This window comes from Cryptotermes secundus, unplaced genomic scaffold (assembly GCF_002891405.2).
Source record: "Cryptotermes secundus unplaced genomic scaffold, Csec_1.0 scaffold705, whole genome shotgun sequence".
Classification (NCBI taxonomy): Eukaryota; Metazoa; Arthropoda; class Insecta; order Blattodea; family Kalotermitidae; genus Cryptotermes; species Cryptotermes secundus.
Window position 1 is genome coordinate 311,733 of NW_019726237.1, and position 27,445 is coordinate 339,177.

General features: G+C 37.9%; 1 protein-coding gene across 1 annotated transcript in view; it reads left to right on the top strand.

The window, feature by feature from the left end:
* LOC111864089 (RNA-binding protein fusilli) overlaps positions 1 to 25,620 on the top strand; it is a 207,237-nt gene extending 181,617 nt beyond the window's left edge. The window contains exons 7-11 of the mRNA XM_023851087.2: positions 7,899 to 8,074; positions 10,846 to 10,940; positions 11,318 to 11,533; positions 18,227 to 18,460; positions 21,155 to 25,620. Coding sequence (XP_023706855.1) covers positions 7,899 to 8,074; positions 10,846 to 10,940; positions 11,318 to 11,533; positions 18,227 to 18,460; positions 21,155 to 22,297 — 1,864 coding nt within the window. The 3' untranslated portion in view covers positions 22,298 to 25,620. The remainder of the gene's footprint in view (positions 1 to 7,898; positions 8,075 to 10,845; positions 10,941 to 11,317; positions 11,534 to 18,226; positions 18,461 to 21,154) is intronic.
* The last annotated feature ends 1,825 nt before the right edge of the window (positions 25,621 to 27,445 follow it).

A 27,445-nucleotide genomic window follows, 5' to 3' on the forward strand; every position in this document is an offset into this window, starting at 1 on the left:
AATGGTGTCATATTTATAAGAATTACTGCTTTGCTGCGTTATCGTTTCTCGGCCCCGCAACCGGCTTGTCCTAACGAGGTTTTCGCCAGTTCTCCCAAGTGGCCGCTGGCAAAGTAGACTATTTTAAAATAGGCCGCGTCCAAACGGACATGGCCTTCAATATTCAGTAGAATCAGTCATTCACAATCATCCCAACATAGGCGTTATATAACCAGCACAAATGAAAATATCGTTAATTAAACTGAGAATTAATCAGTCACAGACTCTCAGTCTCAGTTGTGTTACGTGCTAAGCGTCTGGCATGATACCATAACGTTCTGAAGATTTTGTCCTCTAATTCAAATAAATAGCTTATTGCTATTGAAAACCTCGAGAATGAGAACGGCAGTCCTAGTGGTGGCACAGATATGTTGTGAGTTTGCATAGCTCAAGCAATATAGTTATTACCTATAGGCTGAACTACCTTAGTTAAGTTCTCAGCAAAGCCAGGGTTTCTGTCAATATCGGGACAGCATGAGCCTCCTCTGCAATGAGTAATGAGCCTTCTTTCTCCTAGGGTAAAATGCCCAGAACTTGAACCTGTTCAATCATATTCATAAAGTGTTGAGGTTAAGAAAGAGTTGAGCTTTACCTCTGCACCTCCTATACACATTTAGAACATGGAGCTCAGGCACATGGACACAATTACTTGCCTTGCCTTGTCTTGCCAAAGAGTGCTTTTGGCATGAAGAGGTGAACTGCATTCAAATGCCTCAGCTTGGGGTTAAATGGCAGGCTTCTGTGAACAAGAGCCTGTAGTACTGCTTGCAGCAAGAGCAGAACATTTCTTGGTTTGCTATCAAATTTTTATCAAAGGTTGTCTGACATGTTGTTACTGTAATCAACAGTTAGGAACTAAGACAAATCAGTCAATATAGTGACCATTCTATGGGCACAATGACTGAGGATTCAGATTTTGTTTCCTCTTAGTGGTGTAAGACAATCTTCTCCAGTCCACATGCCCTGACCACCTTCGGGGCCAACCCATCCCCCTATACAGTCGGTATTGGTGGCTCCTATCCTGGAGCAATTTAGCAGGGACATGAAGCTGACTACTCACCTCTATCTAGTGCTGAGGTTAAGAATACTGAAGCTATATTGCCACTCTCCCATTCCTCTTCATGGCATGTTGTTTAATTGATTAAGCACAGGGATGATTGTACCTTAACTGATTCAATTAAGGCATTTGATGCACATTTTCTTGCCTGAACACCTAAGAATATAACATGTTATTCCACTACCCTTGTAACACAGGCTGATTCTTAGAAAGGATAGTAAACATTGGAACTTCTTCCCAGAACTTATATATAAAACTGACCAATACAAGCTCATAAAACTTGTTTACTACAAGTCTTTCAGCATATTCTGTAATGGTTATTCCATGAAAATGCATAATTTTAAATAAATGTGAGCTACTGTTGTGCCCATTGTCAGTTGCCATGAATATTAAAACTTTGATAGCAGTCTAGCAAATTTTGTAAAATGCTGGTACCTGTGAAAAGTGTCAATGCCATCATCAGTCCATATTCATTGAATTAAAATACCTAAAAAATCTCATGATTTGTAGTTAGTGTCATATCTCTCTCATTCTTGAACTTTGCTTCCATATGTAAAATAGGTTTCCTGAATCACTCTTCATGTATGTTGCTTGTTTAATACATTCAAGTGAATGCTCAATCCACTGTAACTTTGATTTCACTCCCTGAATAATATTGTGTCAGGTGTAGCAGTGGCAAAATATTCATTGTATAATATCATAAATTACTCATTTACTTCATTCTTCTTAGATCAGAGTATTTTCTTTAGCATTTTAGAGTTTTCAAGGAAACATTTACAAATAATTTGACATATTTTGTTTTTTTTTTTCAGCTCAAAAAATGAGGAGGTAGACAACAGTTGTGTTGTTCGTGCAAGAGGTCTTCCTTGGCAATCCTCAGACCAAGATATTGCCAAGTTTTTTCGTGGACTCAATGTTGCAAAGTAAGTATCTCATCTCGGCGACTGTGAGCACTCCTTGTTCACAGATGAGCTTCTCATGGATCTAGTTAATGGTCATGTAATAAATATGCTGGCCTCACTAGTTTGTGTTCCTTGTAATAGAGGCTCTAAGTGAGAACCACATGACCATATGACAGGACGTTCATTTCAGTACATTAAACAGTAAGAAAATCCCTCATAGGCTGAGAGGTGTTTCAGGATTTAATGATGCCCTGTAGTTCAGATAGGAGCCAGATAGTGAAGTTGGTGTAGTGGCTGTCTATGGGCTGGATGACTGAGGTTTCAGGGTTTGAGTCCTGGTAAGGTCAAGAAATTTCTCTTCCCACATTGTCCAGACCAGCTCTGTGGTCCACCCAACCTCATATCCTATGGGTACTGGGGCTCTTTCTCTGGGGGGTAAAGTGGCAGGGGCATGAAGCTGACCACTCGCCTCAAACTAGTGCCGAGGTCAAGAAAATGTGGATCTATACATCCACCCACCATGTGCCTTCATGGCGTAGTGCTTAATTACTTAGGCACAAGGGCAACTTTACCTTGTAGCTCAGATAATGGATAGAAATAATCTGATGAATAATTGGAGGTCTTAGAACACAGTGTGAAAAATATGAGCAGAAAGATATTTGTTCTAGACTGAAGTACACAAATTTTCCAAACGAAAACCTTACTATGTTTTGTATTTCACTATCCCTGCTCTTCTATTCAATCAAATAAGAATGAACTGTTAACAGAACTGATCACATTATGCAGAGTGATTCAGAGGTCTATGGTCACAGTTTGGGAGATAATTTGGACCAGAAAATGTAACTAGATTGTTTTTTTTTTGTTTTACTACCATTGTTGAGTTGTGATGTACTGGCACTTCTTAAGAAAATTGATTGATTAGCCATTCATATATTCATTTGGTTTTTTATTTTTAATATTTTAATTCATAATTTTTAATTACATTGAATGAAAAGCAAAGTTTCAGAAGTTATTAGAATTTTGCATGTGTTCAATACAAATGCTCGATTGTGTATTGAGAACTTATGCAACTTCTCTACATTAATTCACTGTTCAAAGTCACTTCCTCCAGCTCATACACACGTTTCACAGTGATGTTGAATGGAGTCCCTGACACAAACCAATTGTCTAGGTTGGCCTGTAATGTCGGTTACAGTTGCTAGGATGTGACCCTTCAGGTTGTCGCAATCTTGTACTTCCACATTATATATTTTTTCTTTGATGCATCTTCATATGGAAAAATCAAGGGGGTCAGATCAGGAGAACTTAGAGGCCACGTATTTTGACCACTAGAACTGATCCATGTGACCGAAAAAAGAATTCAACCAATTGCACACTTGATGTTAAAAGTGAATAAAGGCTGTCATGATGAAATCTTAAGTATTTCCAAATGGTAAGGCATGAATCCTCCAATAAAAAGGGAAATGCCTTTCAAGCATGCTCAATTCTGCTGAGATGATATGCTAACATGTATGGTCCAATTAGGTAAACATCTATGATTCAAACCCAATGTTCATGCTATATCTGTGTTGAACTGAAGAGTGTCAAGTAGCATGCAGATATTCCAGCATCGATGAATCAGGTTGTGGAGATTGATTACTCTAATCCTTGTAAATGTTGTCTCATCAGCCCACAAAACACAGCATGGCATTTACAATTTTGCACAGACACTATTGACAGAATACAAGTTGTATGTGGAAAGGATCCACCTGCTTTCCAAGAATTTTATGCTAAACTCCACTGTGAGAGAGGCCTGTTTTATATGTGACCCAATGAGTACTAGTCAATGGATTAGCATGTATAGCATCTAAAACTTCCTCTTCATTATGCATACTGTGTGGGCCATGGTTAGCATATGCTGTAGGTACAATTGTGCCTGTTTTCCTCATACTGCAGTGTACCATTGCAAACACATGTATTGGCTTGTGTTGCCTGTGATCTAGATACTGACACTGGTATTCCACCAATGCAGCTCTAGCTTTCTGTTACAAAAGCTGAACATGAAATGCATGTCAGCATACTCTGCAATAGTCTTGTGCCATGATATTTTACAGACATTACTATTATGCTAGTGGACGTAATGTGGGACAAAGAAAATGCAGAATGATGTCTCTCTTATGACATTATGAAGACTCCACAACATGGACAAAAAGAAAGTCTGAATAAGTGTTTGTTAGCATCATCTGTCATAATTTAATTCCTCAACATTCTCCTAAAATTTCTCCATAGTATTTTGAGTCACTCTGTAGGTATACTACTGCACGAGTCAAAAATCATTTTTCTTGTAGTTCATTAAGTATTCACTACATCAAAAGATATTTCAAAAGAAAGATGATCTCAGCAAGATATCTATTTTGTATCTCTTAGTATATTTTCTATGACAAACCATTTTTGAGAAATTTAATTAAGTTCACTATGGACTTCATGTAAATTAGATTTTAAAATTGACTAAATGAGACCAAATTCATGGACTACAATATACCACTTTTCATTGAAATCTGCTGTTTTATGAAAATTGGATTTATGCACAAAATATGTACACTTTATAGCAGTCTATTGGAAAATCATATGTTGTACTACTGTGCTGTATTGCATTGATTTTTTTTGGGGGGGGGACAGCCTTGTCTATTCCAATTGCCCCTTAAGCACCCAGACCTCTAATGGTATGTTAGATGTACCTGTGAGTAAACCATTTCATAAGGCTCATACTCATTAAATTGATTGTTTTCCAGTCTAACTTTCTAAGCAACAGCTGGGACATAACAGCCTCAGCTCTGAATGCATTTTTTGTCATGTCATTAAAACTTGGAAGACTGATTACAGTAAGTGCATTCCATATACTATGTGTACCAGTAAAAAGCATAACTTATAAAAACAAGTCTGTTTTTGTTGATAATTTTATAGATAAGGAAGCTGATTTTGGAGTAAACAGGATATTTTCCATAAATGATGCAAATGCATGCAAGTAAGACGTGTGTTCTCTATTTATTATATGGAGAAAGATTATATCTTTCAAAGCTTTGTGGACTGATGATCATCTTCTCATTGTTGAGAAGAATTCAGAGGGTAGAACTGGGATATATTGCTGCATGGTGCCCCCAGAAAATTTCTGGCATGCTCAGGAAATCATTTATACAACATTATCCATACAGCATATCCAGCCCTATGGGGAAAGGATTGGATTGATGGGTGGGGGTGGGGGGAAACCAGAGAAGAGAGAATTACTATGGCTGTATGCCATTTTGACTTGGTGGTTAGGCACAGGGACAATTTTGCCTTTGGCTTATTAAATTTATGCAAGTATATGAGCTGATGCTGAATCTACTGCAGCATATAAAGATCCATTTCCTGTCTCCTCACATCTGCTCTCCCATGTCAACTTAAATATATTAATATGTTGCTAAGGTTTTGCTAAATCTGGCCTTTTCCTTTCTTATATTTGTATTTGCTTCCTTTGGAAAGTGGCATATTGGAGGATATATCTTCATAGGATATGAAGCTTTAAAAATTCTTGTTAAAATACAAAGAGTGTTATGTTTTTCAGAAGACTTTCTTGATGTGTACTGTAAAATTTCAAGTCTGCTATTCTCTAAATGTAGAGCATATTTCCTTGCACAGGAGAAACTCAAAAACACTGATAACCCACACTAGAGCATGAATTGAAATATTGTTAAGTCTGAGAAATGATGCTATGCATGTGCTGTTGGTACAGTACCATTGATGGATTGCAGGAAGAAGGAAGGAGCTTCTACAAATTGTTTCAGACTGTGGATACATATTGTGACATACTAATTGAATGAACATCTGCTGCTAGGCAATGGCTCAATTAAGACGTAAGTCATAGCTAGACAACGGTCTGCAAAACAATAGAGAAGCTATGGAAACGGTATTTTCTATGTGGTCTAACCTGAGGCTATATAGTGAGGGAGAGCATTTGCGAATACTAGTAGAAATAGGACATAATCTGCTGTACTGAGCCTGGATTGACAGAGGCCTTATATATATTGTACATAGAAATAGGAATTAAGATTAAATTTGTAAATACAGTCAACTCTCGATTATCCTGGGGTGGATAAACCGGTTTGTGGCTTAACTGGGGCTACTGAGGCTTTTTTGAGGCTTATATGTTGTTTAATATTCATTCACTTTTGTTTCACATGGTGAGTTGTAACACTATTTTTGCACTAGTGTGAACCGAGCTCTGCATTCTTTGGTCCCGTTATGCTAACACAATGTTCTAGAGTAGGGGTGAAAGAATGCAAGGATTTGTGGAAAGTTTCAAGGACAGATCCATCGCCCCAGTTAGTATCTTTGTATCGATCTTCAAGTGCGTTAGCAAAATGTCAGGGTGTAAAAGGAAGCGTGTTGTGTTAAGTATTCAACAGAAACTTGAAATTATCAATTAGTTGGGAAAAGGAGGCGCAGTTAAACAATTAGCAATGCAATACAGTACTGGAGAACAAACTGTTCGAGATTTGAAAAAACAAAAGTGAGAATGACGAAGAGGTGGACAGTGCTGCTCTTAATCATTTGGAATCCTTACTAGACTATCTTGAGAGTGAANTATGAAGGTACACTATTACAGTACTACTTTTAATAAAATTTGTCTTAACCGGGTTTTCGATTAATTGTGCTTTCCATCCCCACCATTATCCCGGATAATCGAGAGTTGAGTGTATATGTAAATACTGACAATGGACTTACTAATATGGACTATAGTATAGTATAGTATAGTATATACTATGACTATGACTATGACAATGACAGAACCGATCTCTCGTCAGAGAAGGCGCCCTAAATGAACAGGACAGTAACTTTCATTCATCATCTGTCAGATGACAGGTCCACAATCTCTTCAAAAACAGTTCCTCCACTTAATGCAATCTCGAGCTTTCTCCTTCAAATAAAAATATCCTCTTCTGTCCCCAAAGTCATCCAGCATCTTCTTACGTCTTCTTCTGGTCACTTCTATCCCCCCCCCCTCCGGTTTGTTTTGTCTCCAGAGAAACATCTCGCATACATGGTATCTCTGTTTTTGGAGAGAGACTATCCAGGAAAACTTTCATACAAGGAAAAAAATCTGGTCATGAGCCCCAGCTGAGGCTCGACACCAAGACAGACAGACTGACAGACCATCAGTCGCAATGTGACTTGGACTTGGACTTGGTAGCTGTGAGTATTTGCAAGACAGTTGCCAGCCAGAAAGGACCTGAGTATGGAAGCAGAGGAGCATCCACTTTTGGAAGCTGTTGTCAGGCAAAGACTAGTGAAGACATGGAAGCCTTCATGTGTGCTGTAGTTACAGTGGTCTGTAGAGTGTGTAAATCAGTGAAAAGTGTTATAGTTAAACTTTATAGATTGTATCCTGTTGTGTATATAATATTTATCTTATTTTATAACTGTCAACACAACAAATAAATGATAATATGTTCCTGATGATTACTAAAATTATAAGTCGAAACATGTAGCACAATTTAAGCTTACATTAAATAAGTAAGATATATACCAACATCTTCTGTCTTCATTGAAGATTGCTTTATTTGTTGTGTCAGCAGTTATGACATAAGATAAATGTTGCAGTTTCTTGTAATCCTGAATTATAAGAGTCCAATAAATCCAATTATCACTCAAAATCCCTTGTCTAGTCATTAACACCTGACAATATTGTACATTATGACACAAGGGGAAATGATAGTGAGTGATAGCAGACTGTGTGCATTTGTAACATACAGTTTCATGATGACAAGTTTATGATATATGCTGGAGAGAAGAGCCACTTTGAATGCTGTATGTGTGTGTAATTCTAATAAAGGAAATGTTAGCATTACTCCCAATAAATATTTATTTATTATTTTTTGCAGGGGTGGAGTAGCTTTGTGTTTGAGTCCCCAGGGTCGCCGAAACGGTGAAGCTCTTGTCCGATTTATCAACCAGGAACACCGAGATATGGCACTCAAGAGGCATAAGCACCATATTGGTAATAGGTACATTGAAGTATATAAGGCATCTGGAGAAGACTTCATCAATGTGGCAGGAGGTGAGCAACTTAGTAAATGGCAGTATGAAAACACTGATAAATAAATTTTTATATCCAGCAGTGTTTTGCTTAAAATAGAGATACTTAAAAAGCAGTCTGCTTTGGAATTTATCGTATTCACCTAATATACGTAAGGCATTCAAAACAAGAATGAGAAGGGCAAGGCTTGTAGTGTCGATGGATGAGCAAGAAATCTGTATGCAGTTCCAATTAAAAAAATAATGGGAATTATGTAGACACAGTATGGATGATAGTAATATTAAAATACATTTTGGAAGAATATATTGTGGAGATGTGAACTGAATTTATAGACTAGGTGATACAGTTGTACATGTTTCAGAGATTTATTGCAATATAACATTTAAACATCCTCTACTGAGTGGTGCTGGTCTAGTTTCCATTTTGAATTTTCTCAGTGGTGCCATATTGATGTCATTTAAGGTAAGGAATTAACCTCTTGCTGCACCATTTAAATTCACCATATCCATATTTTGCCTCTCTAATTTTAAATATCCTTCTAGACCACAGTTCAGTTCACAAGAACAGAAAGTTGATATTTAATTTTTGCTTTACTTAAATGTACTGCAAAGGTTAAAAGTTTCAACAGTGGGGTTGTCTGCAGTGTCATGGTACCAAAATGAAACAGCCAGTTAGTGTCTATAACACTGACTTCCTAATGTGAAGTAATGCAGCTTATGAATAGAGTTCTACAAATGGGAGTTACAAAATAAGAAAATATTCTGGAAAAGGGAATAAAAATAAAACAAATGGAATGGAATGTAACTATTTTTACTAGATTTGCTGTTGTAGTAAAGCAATCTATGATTCAGAATTACTTAGTTTTTGGAGTCTGTGCATCATTGGGTATTCCAAAAACAAGAATGCATAACATTTCAGAAACTGGATCTGCTTCTGCGGTCAGGTGAGTAAGGAGACATCTGCTCTCTTGGGTCCCCTAGAAACAGCTAACTTCAGTCACTGGACAATCCATGTCAGATTCATTACAAGTATTTAAATAGCTGTATGAATTGGCCTAAATTCTTAATGAAGGATACCAATTTCCCAGCCAGAGGACTTAGTATCTTATGGAGAAAATCAGTGAAATACTAGCAAGGGGAACAGTGTTCTGGTCATCAGAATGAGGTGACACTGGTCACCAAATTCTACAGGAAATCCACCGACATTGGCATTTATATTAACTTCAAATCTATTATTATTATTATTATTTTGGAGGGGGGGTTTCCCCATGCACTGCGACTAGTTTTTAATCTATTGTGCGTCCCCCTTAATTATTCTACCAGTCGCCATGCCTTTCCAGTACTGGTGCTCGCTATCAGCCCCGTTCTGCCAGCGAGGTCGGCCCTTTCTGGCAGTGGTCCCCGATACTTCCCCATCTACAGGAGGAATTGGAAACTACTTGGGTGGTAAACTTGGCCTAATTTTGCTGAGGTCTCCTAGAGACATGAGGATCTTTTACGTGCCGTAAATCTGCGACACGGGGCACACGGAGTCATGAGGTGGGAACGTTACCCCTAGACTACGGAGGCTGCTTAACTTCAAATCTAACCATCCACTGCATGTGAAAAAAGGTTTGATTCGAAGTCTTCACAACAGAGCTTCCACCACATGTCAAGAACAAGATCTCTTTAATGAAATTAGCAGCCTGAGACATGACCTTCAGCTTGACAGTTATCCCTAAGGCTTCATTTACTTGGGCATTATTTCCAAGGGTAACAGTACAAATAAAGCAGCAAAGTGTCTGGGCTCTGTGTGTATTCCACATTAGACGGGTGTTTCAGAGAAGTTCAAATATGGCAAATTGATATAACATTAGGACGATCTTCAGGACTAAACACACTCTTAGGAGTTCACTCATGGAACCTAGGCCGGAAAGAAATCTGCAACATATGGCACAGTGCATCTATAGCATTCCCTGTGAATGTGACAGATGCAACACTGGCAAAACAGGCAAACCGCTAGCTGTGTGGCTCCTTGAACACAGGCACAGTCTCAAAAAAGTTCTTCCAGAAAAATCAAAATTAGCCGAATATGCCTATGAAGAGGGTCATAGGTTAGGGTGGGTTTAAGCTAGGATTTTGGAAATTGAGAGTAATGGCAGGTATAGGAAATACAAGGAATGGGCCCATATGGAATGCTTAACCAATCCAATCAGCCAACCCAGTTTGGACATTATTCCCATCTACAGTAAATCCCTCTTATCAGAAATGATATTGCTGACTCACAGGGAAGATCTGTATGATATGAAAGATTCTTCATGGGTTTCTATAAGGTTTTAAGTCTCTAGCTTCCCAGTTTTATTTCACAGATGACACTAGCAGTAGACACTGTATGTTTTCACATATAATCCATTTCATTCTATGCATTGGTGTTCATGGACTTTGTTTGTTTGCTAGGTTTGCAGCATAAATTTCTACTCCCTTACTGTCCTATTTCACAAATTTGTGCGCTTTATCACAATTTTTATTGTACATTTTCTTCTCCCTTCTACATAGCCTGATCTCAGGTATTTAAATAGCTGTAGTGAATCTGGGGTTGTCCAGTGACTGAGGTTAGCTGTTTCTAAGGGATCCAAATGAGTATATGTCTCCCCACTCACCTGAGGATGCAAACAGATCCAGTTACTGAAATGTTTTGGTTTCTAGTTTTTAGAATACCAGGCAATGAGCAAAGTCTAAAATCCCAGTAACTCTGAGTGTTATACACCATTGTCAGAACCCTTTAGGATCTACTTTTATTTATGATGTTTGCAGGTAGCAACAATGAAGCTCAGGCATTTCTGTCTCGAGGAGGTCAAGTTATTGTACGGATGCGTGGGCTACCCTATGACTGCACAGCAAAACAAGTTGTAAGTAACTGATACTGAACAATGTTTATAGGAGTCAATTTTGAATTAAGCTGACTGAGGCAGTCTAATTTGTGCATAAAATTTTTCAACTCGGACACTGGGATTGTAGGTATGAATCACAATTTTCTCTGTTGTTCTATGTAGGTAGTAAGCCTTACAATGTGTGAGAGACACATTCATAGAGCACAAACTCCTGTCTCAGTAAATATTTAGGAAAATATCTACAGTTGAGTTCAGGCGATGACACCAACAAGAATAATGACATCTAAAATCAGATTAAATAAGATTTAACCTGAAAATTACACACCCTACTTAGAGACTGATGAATATTCAAGAAGTTGTTACCTAATCAATGTTCTTATTTTCATCTATTTCAGTTGGACTTTTTTGAGGCAGGTGAGAATTCCTGCCAGGTGATGGATGGTGAAGAAGGAGTACTGTTCGTAAAGAAGCCTGATGGCCGGGCAACAGGTGACGCATTCGTTCTCTTTAACCAGGAGGAGGATGCAGGCAAAGCTCTAAGCAAGCACCGTGAACTAATTGGTTCCCGGTACATTGAACTGTTCCGCAGCACGACAGCTGAGGTCCAGCAGGTGAGCTCATAGGTGTATAATATAGGCAGCATATGACTCTTGCAAGAATTTTACCAGCCTATGAAGATTACCGGAGAGAAGAATGTATTAAATCTATGGGTCATTTCAGTTACATTGTAAGTCTGATCATTAAGTTACCTATGATGATGAAAATCTCTGAACATGAAGTATATCTGTAACTCCAATAAATACAGCCTGTTATTTTTATTAACATAGGCTATTTTGGATTTTACTTAGAGCCTATCAGAATCGCAGCAGGAGTATAAAATGTTGAGAGAGAGTCTGCAACTGTGGTAGGTGAAACCCCTGAATTAGCCGATTTGCTATTGCATTTCTGTTTAAACCCTCAGATAAATTTTTAAATCACCATTGTATTAGGCTCTCAAGTGGTATTTAAATTTCTGTGTAGCACTTTGTTCACATGCTGTTCAAAATTCCCCATATGTTGTAAACTGTGCTACAGAATTAAACAAATATTCATGGAATAAATGGTACTAATGTCAGCTTTACCATACTGGGGCTGTTTTCCATATTAGCTAATCTGAAACATGTTCAGAACTAAGGAAACGGTCATGTTGACTGACAAGCACAAAGGCTGTCAATTTATATGTATTGTGACATGTTGTGCTAGGGTAACAGGCAGGTCAACACCATCCCCCCCTCCCCCGCCAGCGGTGATGTGCCGAGCGGAGCCGAAGTGAGCCGAGTCCAAGCATGCTGGTCACTATGCAAAGCGAATAAACAGTGGTAATAAACAGAGGTACCCATCATGTAACAGGCAAACACGGCGACTAGGCAACAAGGAAGCGAGGCGTTTCCTGTTGTCCAGCTGAGGGTTTATAAGAGAACTACACTGCCTACGAAGTCAGTTAAAGTGTAGCAGCCTACGAAGCGAGTTGAAATAGAGCAGCCTCCGAAGACAGTTGAATTGTAGTAGTCACCGAGTTCAGTTGTAATGAGTGAATCATGATAGTGTGAAGAGATTTGTGTGTAGGGTTGTTAAAGTGTGTAAACCCGTAACATTGTTATAATTAATTGTAGCCAAGACTTGTAGGTTGTTAAATAAACCAATTAACAATCCGAACGCGTCTTCAGTAACAGTGACTAAACATGTTACACTGGTGTCAGAATGGTTTACGAACTTCAACACGTCTCAACGAATAATCGAATTTACGAGTGCATAAAGTGTTATCTTACAAAAAATAATGGACTAACAGCACACGATGGAACTCCTGAGGGAAAAATTGGAGGGCCGAGAGAGAAGTTGCCAACAAAAGTTTTGATGATAGGTGGAAAGCCTGGCGAGAAAAGATGGCCTCCTTGTGAGCAGAAATGGAAGCCATCCGAGCAGAAACAAGAGCCATCCAAGAAAGGATGGAAGCCAGGCTGGCAAGAATGGGCGCCAACACGGAATCCCACGAAGCTAAGATGGAGGCCAGCTATAAAGGATTTATGGCCGGAATGAATACCTACCGAGAAAAGACGAATGTGTCTCAAGAAGAGGAAAAGCCGACCGCCGTGGACACGAAACCTGAGCCGAACAACAAGAAGAGGTCCCTGTAGATGCCGCCGCAGTGATACCGGTCAGTGAACCTGAAGATGAATTGCTGCTGATTACCCAAAAAGAGACAGTGGCCTGCCCAGAAAAGATGGAGGCATGTCAAGAAGAAAAGCCGGACTCAGTGAACAAGAAACCTGAGGCAGCAAAACAACGAGAGGTACCTGTAGAAGACACTGAAGTAATGCCGGTCGGAGAACCAAAGAAGAAAAGGCGTAGGGACCGAAACAAGCGACTAAATATGAAGAATTCGACACAGGATAATTGTGGACCCCAGAAGAAGTTGGCTGTAGCCCGCAGAGGGATGAGACTCCGTGTGGAAGAGGCACGGCAGAAGAAAACCGGCAGGAAGATGTCCCGCCGTGTGACAGTGGCATGGCTCAAGAGGAATATCTTGAGGAAATCTTTGACCCAAAGAAATTGTGGACTACTGAAGAGAAGAGACACAAGGATGCCCCCCCCCCCTGCGCAACAGCGGCAAGACACAAGAGAGACAGCGTGGAAAACGACCTTTCTCTGGGAACTGGTGGATCTGGGAGGAAACGATTGGTCACAGCCGACAAGCGCAAGAGACTCAGACTCCAGGGAGATCAGTTTTAGCCATGCATAAGCCTGCATAAAGATGTGTCAAAGAAAGCACGAGAAGAACTTGAACGTGAGGGGACGACACAAGGACTCTTTGTGAAAAGAAATTTCGAGGCATGTGCAAGTGCACAAGCAGATGTGCTGCACGGAATCCCAGCAGATACGAACATCAAAAACTGGACACTGTGGAGGGGTCGATCGCCTCTGAAACGAAAAAATTGAATAGCACACAGGAGAAGCTGGTAACGTAGAAGTACCGGCCTCCCAAGCAAGAGTGAATTTGAGGCGAATGAATGTGATACAACTGGATCTTCTGGCGAGTTGAAAGGAAACCGCTCGATGCGAGCTGGTCTTAAGAGGGGAGCAGTTGTAATGGCCGGAGAACAGTCGCTGCAAGAAGTAGCCAAAATACCAGGAGACACAGAAAGCACATCATTGGAAGAAAAGGAACGGGGGTGCACCGTTAGGCTATTTGGGATGAACAGCCTTAAGGAGGGAGCAGTGTGACATGTTGGGCTACGGTAATAGGCAGGTCAACACCACCCCCCACCCCCATCCCCCGCCAGCGGTGACGTGCTGAGCAGAGCCGAAGTGAGCTGAGTCCAAGCACGCTGGTCACTATGCAAAGCGAGTAAACAGTGGTTGCTAGAGATGACGGTAATAAACAGCGGTACCCATCATGTAACAGGCAAACACAGTGACTAGGCAACAAGGAAGCGAGGCATTTCCCATTGTCTGGCTGAGGGTTTATAAGAGAACTGCACTGCCTACAAAGTCAGTTAAAGTATAGCAGCCTACGAAGCGAGTTGAAATAGAGCAGCCGCCGAAGACAGTTGAATTGTAGTAGTCACCGAATTCAGTTGTAATGAGTGAATCGTGATAGTGTGAAGAGATTTGTGTGTAGGGTTGTTAAAGTGTGTAAACCCATAACATTGTTATAATTAATTGTAGCCAAGATTTGTAGGTTGTTAAATAAACCAATTAACAATCTGAACGGCGTCTTCAGTAACAGTGACTAAACACGTTACAGTACATTTTCTGCCCGTGTATTGCGGTTCTTAGAAAAACAACAGACAGTAGGAAATATCAGGACCTACAGAGCATATTGGAGTGATGTAGTTTCATAATCTCTCAAAAGAGAGCATCTGTAAAGGGATTTTAAAATGCTAAAGACAGTGTACTTAGAGTTATTAAACCACTGTATTGGCAGGGTAGTAAGCAGAGTATACAGGTTCAGGGAACCAGTTTGAGGAAATTATTAAATTATTCTTCAATCTGATAGTTATCTGTGACCTTCATTTTATTATTGATTGTGAATGTAATATAACATTAGTCTTTATTCTCAAGTCCAGTTCCAGTTTTGTCACAGATCTGCCAACATGGTTACCCCTTACACTCCTCATTAATGCATTTATTTTAAAGAGAGCCAAGGTAGCTAGATAATTAATTACATGAGTCTGTCCATCACATGTTTCTGAAGAACTCCCACATGTAATTAAGATATGACACTCATTATGCATATAGAGGACTGAGATAGCATCTGGAAAATGAGAACTTCTAAGGTATGTGTTAGGTTTGAACCCTCAACTGTTAGATATTTTTCTACATTTAGCATCTCTTGTGAGATAAGTCAAAACTCAGCAGAAGAGGTAAAAGTGTTTGTTTTCATGGCACTTCTATAGAAAATTGACACAAATTAGATATATTAAGAATTGATTTTTCAAATTTTGGAATTAACTAACTCAGGGGATCAGAGTCCTACTTGAACAGTGAATGTTCTCTCAGCTAATCAAGAAATTTCATCTATCTTCTGTCTTTATCCCTGTTGTCCCCACTTGGAGCATAAGGCATCCATGAAACACTTTGTTTGTTTCACTTCAGTTTCTTATCTTAGAGAGTTGGTAGGACTCCTTGGACGAGTGATCACTCATCGCAAGACCACTACCTACAAACAAACAGAATAAATGCAGACAAACATGTATGCCTTGAGTGAGATTCGAACCCATTATCCCAGTGTGCAAGTGAGTGAAGACATTTCATGCTTTATACTTTGTGGTCACTGTGATCATTGAGAAATTCCATGCTTTTGTGGAAAACTGAAGTTCTTTACCATATTCACTAGAGTGTGTTACTGTTCCTATCCAGAGTCAGATGAATCCAGACCACACTTGGACACCCAGTTTCTTTAAAATCTATGTTAATATTATTCTCCTGTCTATGCTGAGGTCATCCAAGTGAACTCTTTCCTTGAAGTTTGTTGAATAATATGCTTATTGCATTTCTGATCTTCACCACACATGCCCCATCCATCTCATCAACTTTGTTATACAAAAAAGTGGAAATATGTTAAGTGTAAATAATCGAATAATTAAATAAGTAAAAAAATTTTTCCATCCATGTTTCAGCCACTAGTGGCCATTATCAGGGGGAAAACCAGTATTATGAAGGAATTACTTTATATATGCTGCTATTGAACACAAGTTGTTATTATTAGATCATTGAAGGGACATGTGATATTTCTGAATATTAAGACAAAGTTGTTAAATTCTCAAAATATATCAAAAAATCATGTTGAGTTGATAGAAGAAGGATGTAGTAATGGCCTTTGTAATAATTTCTAGTGCTGGCTGCTTAGAATTTTATTCAGTCTTGTGTCAGTCTTTATATTGCTGTTCAGTGTGTTCAGCTCATCATTACAAACACAAACACTATATGAATCAATGAAATTCGACATAAAAAATCATTACAAAGGCTGTCACTATGTCCTTCTCATGCCAACTCAACAAATTTTGCTTATTTAATTATTAAATTAGTTATGTTTAATATGTTTCTACTTTTTTATATATTGAAAGAGTATAACAATCAAGATGTTCTTTGTAAATTCATCTGCCTTGAATTGATCATGTTAATAACATTTGCCAAAGAGTACAAGTTATTGAACTCCTCATGCAGCTTGCTTCAGCTTTCTCTTGCATCCTCTCTCTTATTCCCCTCAGTAGCCTGATCTCAAATGTGATCAATCTGTATTCTTGTATTTGGATGAGAGAACAGGCTTTATACCCACATGCAACAACTGGAAAAATCACACTTCTGTATATTTTAAAGAAGGATTCATGTTTCACTTATATCGTTTTTTATTAACACTGAAGTGAATATGAAATTGAGGAAATTCAAATTATTAATTATTATCAATATAGGGAAGGTATCTTCTGATGTAAGAGTACCCCTAATTACTTAGCATGTGAAACAAAACCATGTAGTCACATCCACTAAGTCATTGCTTTCTGGCGTCACATTTGAAATGGTATAGCTAACATTACTAAATTTCGTTTTATAACTGCAGCATCTTAAACTGCACATAAGATTCAGTGGTTACCACTGGCTATAACTAAATGTAACAAGTACAAGAACAGTCTAGAGTTCTCTGTACTGTTATAATTATATTCATTGCTAAGTGTAAAACATGCATTGAGTCATAACACTGATTTATTCTTTGCAGCTTGCATTCATGGGACTTCTTTTCTGGTATGTTAAAATACAGGTTAGCCCACAGCATGGGATAGTTATGAAATTGTTAGATTAGGTTTACATTTGGTATAAAGTTATGGATGTTATCTAATCTCAGCCAGTGTGTGCCATAAACTGTGAGAGAATAGTTGTTTTGGAAGAGTGTCTGACACTTTAACGTTTGTTAGTAGTATTATCAAGGACTGATGTGAATAATTCAGAGCATCACTGCGATACTTTATATGGAAGTCTTAATTAGGTTTATTATTTGTTAATAGATGTCAGTGGATTAGGAGTGTAAATAAAACACACATTCTGTGACATGTCTGGTGGTAGATGACATACTGTAGCATGCTAAATAGGTTGAAGTATGTGGTAACTGTATTATGAAGTTATTTCATGATATTCTGTTTCAGGCTTGCATGAGCACTCATGCAAAGGACATGGAATGAAGTCAAAAGTTAGTTGAAAGGGAACAGATTAGAGAAATTCAGGCCTTAGGGATATGAGATCAGTGCTATGGTTGCTGAGAACTCTTATAATGGTTAGAGTGGAAAGATTTACAAGGTTTTTAAGTTACATAGTTTTTACTGCTGTGCTGTTTCTCTTATCCTTCATGAATGTTAAAATGACACAGTAAGGAATATAGCTTTGGAACAGGAGTTTTTAGATATTTCAGGGAGAGATGAATGAATGCCCAATATGATTCTGCAAGCCTCATTTTCCTTACCAAAGTCAGTTATAGAGGAGGAAATAAACAGAAGGGGGATGTTTAAATTAAATTGTAAATTACAATTTATAGAAGATTATTATCGTTTGGAATGAATTCTTAGGTCAAGTTATAGCAAAGATACCAATCATGCCAACAGCTAGAATGGCCTTGAAATTAGTGCTGCCCTCTATGAGCCACTAGATGAATGATGAGAAGTGAGGTTATGTTACATTGCTCTCAGCTGATTGTTAGCACTAAGCCATGTGCTGCTTACAGTAGACATAATGAGTAAGTTGTAACAGTGTTTTGTGGATACTTTTTTATTGTGCAGGTTTTAAATAGGTCAATGGACCCCAAAACTTATGAGCCACAAATGCCACTGATAGCACAAGTACCACAAGTGCCATTGTTGCCACAACATATAATCACTTCTGGGACACGAAAAGACTGCATACGACTTCGAGGGCTTCCGTATGAAGCCCAAGTGGAACATATATTGGACTTTTTGGGAGATCATGCAAAGAATATTGTCTTTCAAGGTGTCCATATGGTGTACAATGCACAGGTAAGTTTCATGTAAAATTTTTTACTGTGGTACTAATACCTGAAACATTTTTTATAAAATAGTAGGGAGAGGGAGAATTAATTATTTATTAGAAGAACAGTCTTAAAAGGTGCATGTAGAAAGGTTTAAATTGTAATGCATGTCTGGTGTTTGTTAGTAGGTTTCTGTAATCTTGAGATTGTATATGGGAATAAATTCTAATTGTCTGTTTTGTTGCTGTAATTATTAAATGCCCTGCCTGATTTTTGTGTTCGTCATATTTATAAAGAACAGCAGGTACTTGGACTTTGAACATAACCTAAAACGTGACACTGCTATTGTGAGAGATGAAAGAAGGACACTTGAGAGAGTAACATGAATAATAAAAAGATTAGGACACAGTTACAAAGTTTAATGGGCCTCCAGTAATGCATTATATTTAACCATATCCAGTTGTGACAAAAATTGCATTGCCAGTTTTCTCAAGTTATTATCAGTACATTTAATTCAGTCTTTTCCACGCTCTAAACAAGATAAATCTCATAGATAAGTTGCACAGATATACATTGATATGTTTAATTTAACCATTTCCATTCCATGAAAGGGATACATTTCTTTGGAACTTAATTCTTCTGCCCTAATTGCCTTACACCTTTGACATTATCATCCAAAAGAAGCCGCTTATACTGTGTTACGACAGTTTAAGCCATCCATATGCAGTTTTAAAACAGTGAAAATGATATGCCTAAGGTGACACAGAAAAAACAAAAGTATCCTTGTAATAAATTATTCAGCATAGAAAGGGTTAATAAATAAATTTAGTGTGAGACAGGCCTACCTTATGAGAGTTAAGATGCTGAAACTATACAGCTATCAGAGATTTAATTTTTTTTATTCTTTCTTCATAGTATTTAAATTGGGTCAGGCTGACTCCTAAAATAGTTGGTGTCCTCGGCATTGTTAGATGGGAATTTAGCTTAGGTTCTTAAATGGTAGAATTGTAAAAAGAAGAAAGGCTTTTGAGTGACATTTGTAAGAGCAGTGTAAGGAAAATAAAAGGAAGGCCTTTACAGGGTTTACATGAATAATGGTTGTAACATAGATTGGATAATGAATGGGTGTAATATCAATAATGTATAGAAAAAATTAACATCAAAGCTAATATCACTTTACCAACACATTAAAGTTGACTTGTTTATGGTTAGTGCCCAGTTTGAATTTGCCAAAGCAATGGCTATACTGATTTGAAAATATGGCAGAGTTCAGATACTTTAGAGCAACAGTAACAAGTTAAAATTTGATTCATTATTAAAATAAGAGCAGATTACATTCTGGTAATACTTGCTACCATTCAGTTGAGAACCTTTTGTCTTCTTGTTTGCTGTCTAAGAACGTAAAAATTAAAATATACAAAGTTATAATTGTGCTTGTAGTTTTATATGGGTGTGAAACTTGATGTCTGACATTAAGGTTGGAAAGACTGAGGGTGTTTGGGCGTTTGGGAATGGGTGTTGAGAATATTTGGACTGAAAAAGAATAAAATCATAAGAGGCTGGAGAAAATTGCATACTGAGGATCTCCCATACTGTGTTCACTTTGCCAGATACAATCAGAATTATCAAGACATGGAGGATGAGATGAGCAGGGTATGTAGCATGCATGGGAAGAGCAGGAATGCATATAGGGTGTTGGCGGGAAAGTCAGAAGGAAAGAGACCACTAAGAAGACATAGATGTGAATGGGTTAATAACATTAAAATGAATCATAGTGAATTAGGATGGAGTGGTTTGGACTGCATCTGGCATAGGATAGAGACCAGTGGTGTGCTGTTAATGAATGAAGTATTGAACCATTTGATTCCATAAAATTAGTCTAGAATAGCTGAGTGACTGATCTCAAGAAGAATTTGGCTCCATGGAGTTAGGTAGTGGTTATAGCAATATAATGATATACTGCTCAGAAAATATTAGGATGAAGATTGAGAAATTATTGAGTCAAATCAGTGTTTACAAATTTACCATGTAATAATTTCACTTTTCTCCTACAGAGAAAGTGGATGCATTTTGTCACTTATAAAATCTATAACTTGAATCAAACAATCCTAAGCTGTGGTTAACTGAGTGATTCTTAAATTAGTTAGCAATGCTGTTGCAGCTGCATAAGTTATGAAGCATACACTGAGTTTGGAGTATATCATATGTAGTGAGTAGATATGGATTTAGAAGAAGGAGTGGCTTAAGAAAATCTAGAACCAAAATGTCAGTAGCCGGTAATCAGACTGCTGTTTGAATTACATTCCTCCCACATACAAGTCTAGAATGTTACTTGTATGCACCTTCTCAGTTTGAAAAGCAGATGTTGAAAAATGATTGGTATGAATTTAATGTTCTACAATCCAAAACCCATAATTTAAGTTATACAAACCAAAGACTTGTACTTAGTCGTTACATTTTTGCAAGAGGTTTTTATTATAAAGTCACCTACATTCAAACTATATTGAGTTCTATTCTCAGCATAGGTTGTAAATTTAAAGACCAAGCAGAAGTATATTAATTATTTGTTAACATTATCCTATAGTCACAGGAAGTATTACTGAAGGTATTTATTATATCTGATTAATTTACATTGGAAATGGCCTTTCGTATGTAACAAAATTGAGAAATGCGGAAATCATGAGGGGGTGTAGGGTGCCAACAGAATGAATTGCCTGTGCAGGGTCAGCCTTCTGGTGAAGCATTCATCCAGATGGATTCAGAGCAGAGTGCATTCCAATCAGCACAGCAGAAGCATCACCGCTACATGATCTTTGGGAAGAAGCAGCGCTACATTGAAGTGTTTCAGTGTTCTGGTGAAGACATGAACCTGGTGCTCACTGGCGGCATACCAGCTGGCGCTGTGTCTCCTGCCAAAGCAGCTACTCTGTTATCTCCTGGTATGTTGCCACCCCATCCACCCCCACCAATTGGTAGTGCAGTTGCCACCCCCTTGCCACCTCCTACTCCAGCTCTCCCATGGGAACCATCCCATGCACTGGTGCAGGCTCAGGTTGCAGTTGCTCAACAAGTGCAGGCACATGCATTGGCCCAACAGAACTTAGCAATCCGTCAGTCGCAGGCTCAGCAAGAAGGTCTATGGTTCATGAACCAATTAGCTGTTGCCCAACAGCACCAAGCTGCCATGGCTGCTGCTCTTGTTGCAGCGACCTCATCCAGTAATTCTGCAGCCAAGCAGAACTGGAATGAACTTAATGGCAATGCTACAACGGGCATCGTTTCATCTGGTCAGCCGACCAACCCGACTGTGTCTGTCTCATTAGCCAAGTCCACATCTAGCACAGCTAACACTCAGTCGCAATTGGTTCCTCCACCCACTAATCCAGCTGTTACATCTGCTTATGGGCCACTGATTCCGCATGCTTCTCCATTTCCTGGAACAACTCATCCCTCACCAGTAGCTAGTGCTCCCCCAGGATTGTTTCTGTTAAATATGCCTCCACGACTTCCTCTAGGAGGTGCCCCTCTATTACCTCCACAAGCTTCAGCTGGACTCACTGTCACATCAAATTTTCACCCCAAGGGTCCACCACCACAGTTACCTGCTGGAACTTCATTTCCACCAGGAACTGCACATCCACCCCCGCCTCATGCAGTGCTTTCTCCCATTATACAGTCCCCTGTGACTGCAGCAGCAATCATGGGTTTGAAGCGTTCATGGGAGCAGGCCTTCCCAACAGAGATGCAAACCACAGGAGCAGTTAAGAGGCAGTGGCAACCCCCACATTCAGCAACCACAACATTCCACCCTTCAGCAGGATTGCCAACAGTTGCTTATCAGGCACCATTCTACCCTGCTCTTTGAAGATTTTTGTAACATTCCATAGATATATTCCAATAACAACATTCCCTTAATATAACATATTTATAAATAATGTTGGCATTACTTTTAGTGTAGATTCTCACTATAAAACCTATACAGTTTACCCAAGCCACTAACTCTATAAGTTGACCTGTATTTGTAAGTACTGTAGAAGGTTTCTGTGGCAGATGATAGGGGATTCAGTTGTCATGAATGACACAGTACTTGGCATTCTGAGCTATTCCAATTTGGGCAGGAAAGCCTGGGTTTTGCTTGGCAAAAAGGAAACTTTGATTCTGCAGTTTAATTGCATACCTATGTATTGTATTGTGAGTACACTGACTCATCAAAATGCTCACATACCATGGCCATGATGCCTATAGGTGTGGATAATCTCAATGTTATGTTTTGCTGTGTGTTGTAGGAGCTTATTCTGAAGTAATTCAGTCTTCCTGAATATTCAGTTGGATTTTTCTTTCTCACTTCCATTCAGATATTAAACTCTTTTATTACTGAAAATAAGAGGGAGATAAACTTTCATCATACTTTTGCCTTTGATCAGCTCACTCAGTTTATGAATTTTTACAGAGACGGATCTTCTGTGAATATTTTTTTTCACACCCTTGTTAGAAGAATAGTTTTGTTTATGTAGTATCATATTTGATATCATGTACTATCTCAGGACGCAGTTGAAAGCTAAGCAATACAGTTTGAGACAGTACATTTTAAGATATTTGTAATTTACAACAGTCAAGTGCCTTTGTAAGACTTAACATGTGCCTTTGCTTGAAACTAACACTGTTACTCTGCGGCATGTAGGTTGTCAGTTGGGCAGCTCTTTAAGACTTGCAGATTGAAGTGAAGGCTTTTATTTCACCTTTACTCAGTATCCTTAGATGACAAGGTTGTGGACATGATACAGGCTAAAATGTAAGAAGCATACATAGCTGATTGTATGATTTTGTTTTCTGTTTTGGAGTTAACATTTTTAAGTGACTAAACATGTCATACATCAGACTCTACATGTGTCTTATTGCACATATAAGGTAACATTCATTGTTGATTGATGAAGGAAAGCAAATGGTATTTGTAAGAAAAGGAGTAGTTTCTCTCATTCCAGTTGATATTTTTTTTTTGGTTGTGATGGTTGTAAGAGTTCATATAAATTGTACAAGCACTGTTGGCAACTTTTATGTTTATTGAGATTTCTCATGTGCCTTCCACACTGCCTTACTTCTGAAGTAGTGCTGCTTCAACTTTTGAGACATAAGAGTGAAATAAAAAATGAACTCTCAGGGTGACATTTGCTTTCTTTCAGAGTAGTTTATCTTCCATTAGAATTAAATAGAAAGCATGTTTGAACCAAGATGAAGTGATTTGTTGTCTGGGTTAGGGGTATATCCTGGCTAGGCAAACTCTTGCACCTGTATCTCTAGTGCAACAAGGAAACAAGTTAATGGACTGCACCAAAATGTGTTGTGTTGTGATGTAGAATTTCTCCTTGTCTACACTTTGCTGTGACTTTATTTAAAGTGAACAAGTGCTGAATGGAGATGGGCTTGCTGTTGTTTTGTTTTCCCAAAACGTAAACATGTGGAGCCATAAACTGATGTGACAACAGGGTTCTATACCCTACATCATTTAATAAACCAGAGCAATCCATAAAAAAATTACTTTGTTATTTCCTCCATTGTTATTTTTTGTTACCTGTGTCACTTGTTTGTACATTTATGGTCTTACCTAACATGTTTTTTTTCATGGATTGCAAGTTGAAAGCCTCTTCTAAGGCTATCAATCCAAATTATTATTTTGACAGATATTAATTTCTTCTCATTACATCAGGATTTTTAAATTTCATTAGAATGACATATTGTACAAGAAATATCAGTTCATACTTCAATATGATTTTATGGGTAATCTTCATGTTGCTTGGCTTAATGGATGGATACCCATAGAACAGGCTTTTGTGTAAGTTTGGAGGAAGTTGGTGCTGGGAAAAGTTTTAAAAATTGTGTGTTCTTTATTCCCTACATTTATAAGGAGCAGGGCAATGGGTTATAAATTTTCTTTGGGCTGTTGAATGGAGTACTGGATTGCAATGATATTCTCACAAGGTCTGGATACAGTGACAGAGCACACAGCCACAATACTGCCATGTAATGCATTCTTATTACTATAAATTTTGATATGCTGCCATTTACTGTGAGAGTCTTGTCTTTTGAAATTAGAAAAAGTAAAGTTCTCCTTGGCATACAACATTGTGGATGTAAATCTTTCCACAATCTTAACTTCTACACTGGATGGAGGTGAGTGGTCAGTTTCATGCTCTGGCCAGAGCTCATCTTACTTGTCTTACTTTTAGGTGTTAAGATAGTTAATAGATGAGATGATACTCTGCCAGCCAAATTACTCTTTATGTTTGAGGAGAGAACATTAATTTCAGTAATGATTAATTACCATGTGTTATTTGTATTAAAACCCAACTCCGAAGATAGGATTTGTGAATCCATCCTGAAGTGCAGCTATTTTGATTTGTAGCATCTTGTCTTTTGTTACTGTGGACATGACCAAATCTTGTGAGTTCCTGAAACTGTTTCTTGTGGGAACCATGGGACCAAGCACGAACCAAGGTTTAAGGTCATAAAAACCCCCATATTAAGTAATTTTTTTTGCTAGCTCATAAATGCTTCTCTAAGGGTTTGGTATGCTCTTCTATAACTCATATTTTGTTGTTGTTGATATGTATAGTGAAATATGTTAGTGGTAAGAAGAGCAAAATTGTGAACAAAAGAAAGTGGGAACTAACAAGTAGACTTTCTTTTTGTTAAGTTTTGTTAGTCCTGCTTATTATTTCTCAAGTTTTTGAATAGTATTTTGTGTAATGTTTTCTTTTAAAAGCTCTTAATTTCCAAACAAAATTTGCATTCTATTTTAGTTTTTTCTGCCCTGGTCTTTGGACTTAAATGGAATATATAAGGATAAACTACTTGGATTTTTAAGAAATGTGTTGTAGTTATGTAATATGAGTAGTGAATTTATCACAGTTTTTTATAATACAATTTGTTCTCTTTTTGGCTTTCGCTAGAAGGTAGCTGTGGTAGGCTGTCTCCTTTATGTGGGCTATTTGATTCAAAATGCTGCTGTGTCAAACTAACAGCTAACCTCCAGAACTGTGTATGTTGTTGACTTGTTATACTTGAAAGACCTCCTTGCTTTTCTAGCGAGAGTTAAAAATATCAAAAACAGTAGTGATGTATTATTTTTGTATCTTGATTTCAAGGAGTAAGGCATATGATGATTGATTAATAAACTCCGTTTTTGTGAAATTTGTTCACAGCTAATGAGGTTATGTTTGTTGGGATCTTGGGGTGATGGTCTTTTTTCTTATGATATTTTGAAATCTTCACAAGAATGTTAAATATTTATTACAGGCGTAACAGTTGAAACTGCTAATGCTACATAATGGGTTTCTGTTTTTTTTTTTCGGGTCTTACATTCTTAAAAACCCTAAACCAAAACTGATATTTGAAAACTGAATGAATGCTGCTTTTCTTGAAAGTGAATGTTCAGATATGTATAAGAAAAAAGACATAGTGGAACAGGTTACGTACAAATCGTTGCTATGCTGAGCCTTTGCAACCTCACATTCTGGAAGGTAAAGGTAGGCGGACTCTATCAGACTTTGTAGTTACAGTTTGTGTTGTGTTTGTGTTATACCTGCTGCTGATGCGGTTGTTTACTGAGGATGTCAAAGCTTCAGTTCTGCATGCAATATAAGTGAGAACTATCAAATATGGGCTGATCATCCGGAGACGTGCATATGGCTTTAGCACCTGGTAATGGAAGCAGTGATCCTTCTATTTCATTCTACTTGAATTAGCATCATTTACACCATCTATGGATTAATTTCTTTATAAAACATAATTTTCTGAGTTTTCTCATAAATGAAGGGTTGTAGATTTGTCCTTCTTTTTGTATGACCTACCTTGCATTGTATGAAAGTGACAGTAATCTTGGTCTTTTGATTTGTCACTCCAGTACTGGGAAGAGAGAGATGTACAAACTTCCATATCATGGAAGATTGATTTATTTTTGTAACTGCACTTGTTAATCAAGTATCTGCTTTACCAAAAATAAGTGGAATTGGGTTGCTGATACTGTTACAGGAATTCAGAGAAGAGAAAGAGTTAAATTTCTTTGATCATTTGCTTGCATCATTAAGGAACCCATCATGTAATTCAAATGATATGGAAATTCTAATACCAATATGAAAGAAAAAGTTCCATATTTTGAAATGAAGTGTCCATATATCTGTCTCAGGGATTAATTTTCCTTTACATATGCACACTCTGTGCATTAAATTGTTCTCAGATTCATTAATACTATCTCTTTTCACACGCTCCTCACCAATTTCAAAAAGTTCAAGCCCAAAGCCCGTGACTCCATTAAACAGTATAATGCAAAATCTGACATGGTACAGTACCAGGTGGCACATTGAGATGGTATAGGCATGCCTGGTGTGTGGTTAGAACAGTTTTATATATCCAGTGTATTGCTTACATTTCAAATTTATGTCATTACAATTTCAACTATGATGGATGCATGTTGGGCAGATGGTTAATTGTAACAATAAATAAAACACCTATTTCTGCGCACTTTTGTTACTAGGGAAAGGTAACTTTATAACTCATACTTTTATGTGTTTCTCCCATTCGCAGACATATATATCAATTTCAGGGGTGGGAACATTTTTCAGGTTGTGAAAGTCATAGATGTTTGAGGAGCCAGAAAGTATGCATCCAAGAGTGATATAATATTAATAGATTTTTCATTGTTTAAAAGTACTGTGTACTGCTATCCATATATTTGGAAATTGGAAATTTCACAAGTAAAGCTTTTATACATGAAAGAAACTGGAAAGAATATATTCAAAGAATAAGCCCTAATGGGAGTTGTATAAATGGAAGAATTTTTTTCACTTCCGTGAAAGACGGTGAAATTTCAAACCTGGTTCCTCAATTTGTAATACTGCAAGCTCATATAAACACGACAAAGTACATGTGTCAGCTTTGACCTTCACTTCAATCCCTGATGGCTCTAGCAGTAACTCTGTGTGAGGAACATGGTGCTAGGGGTTTCTTTCCATTTTTT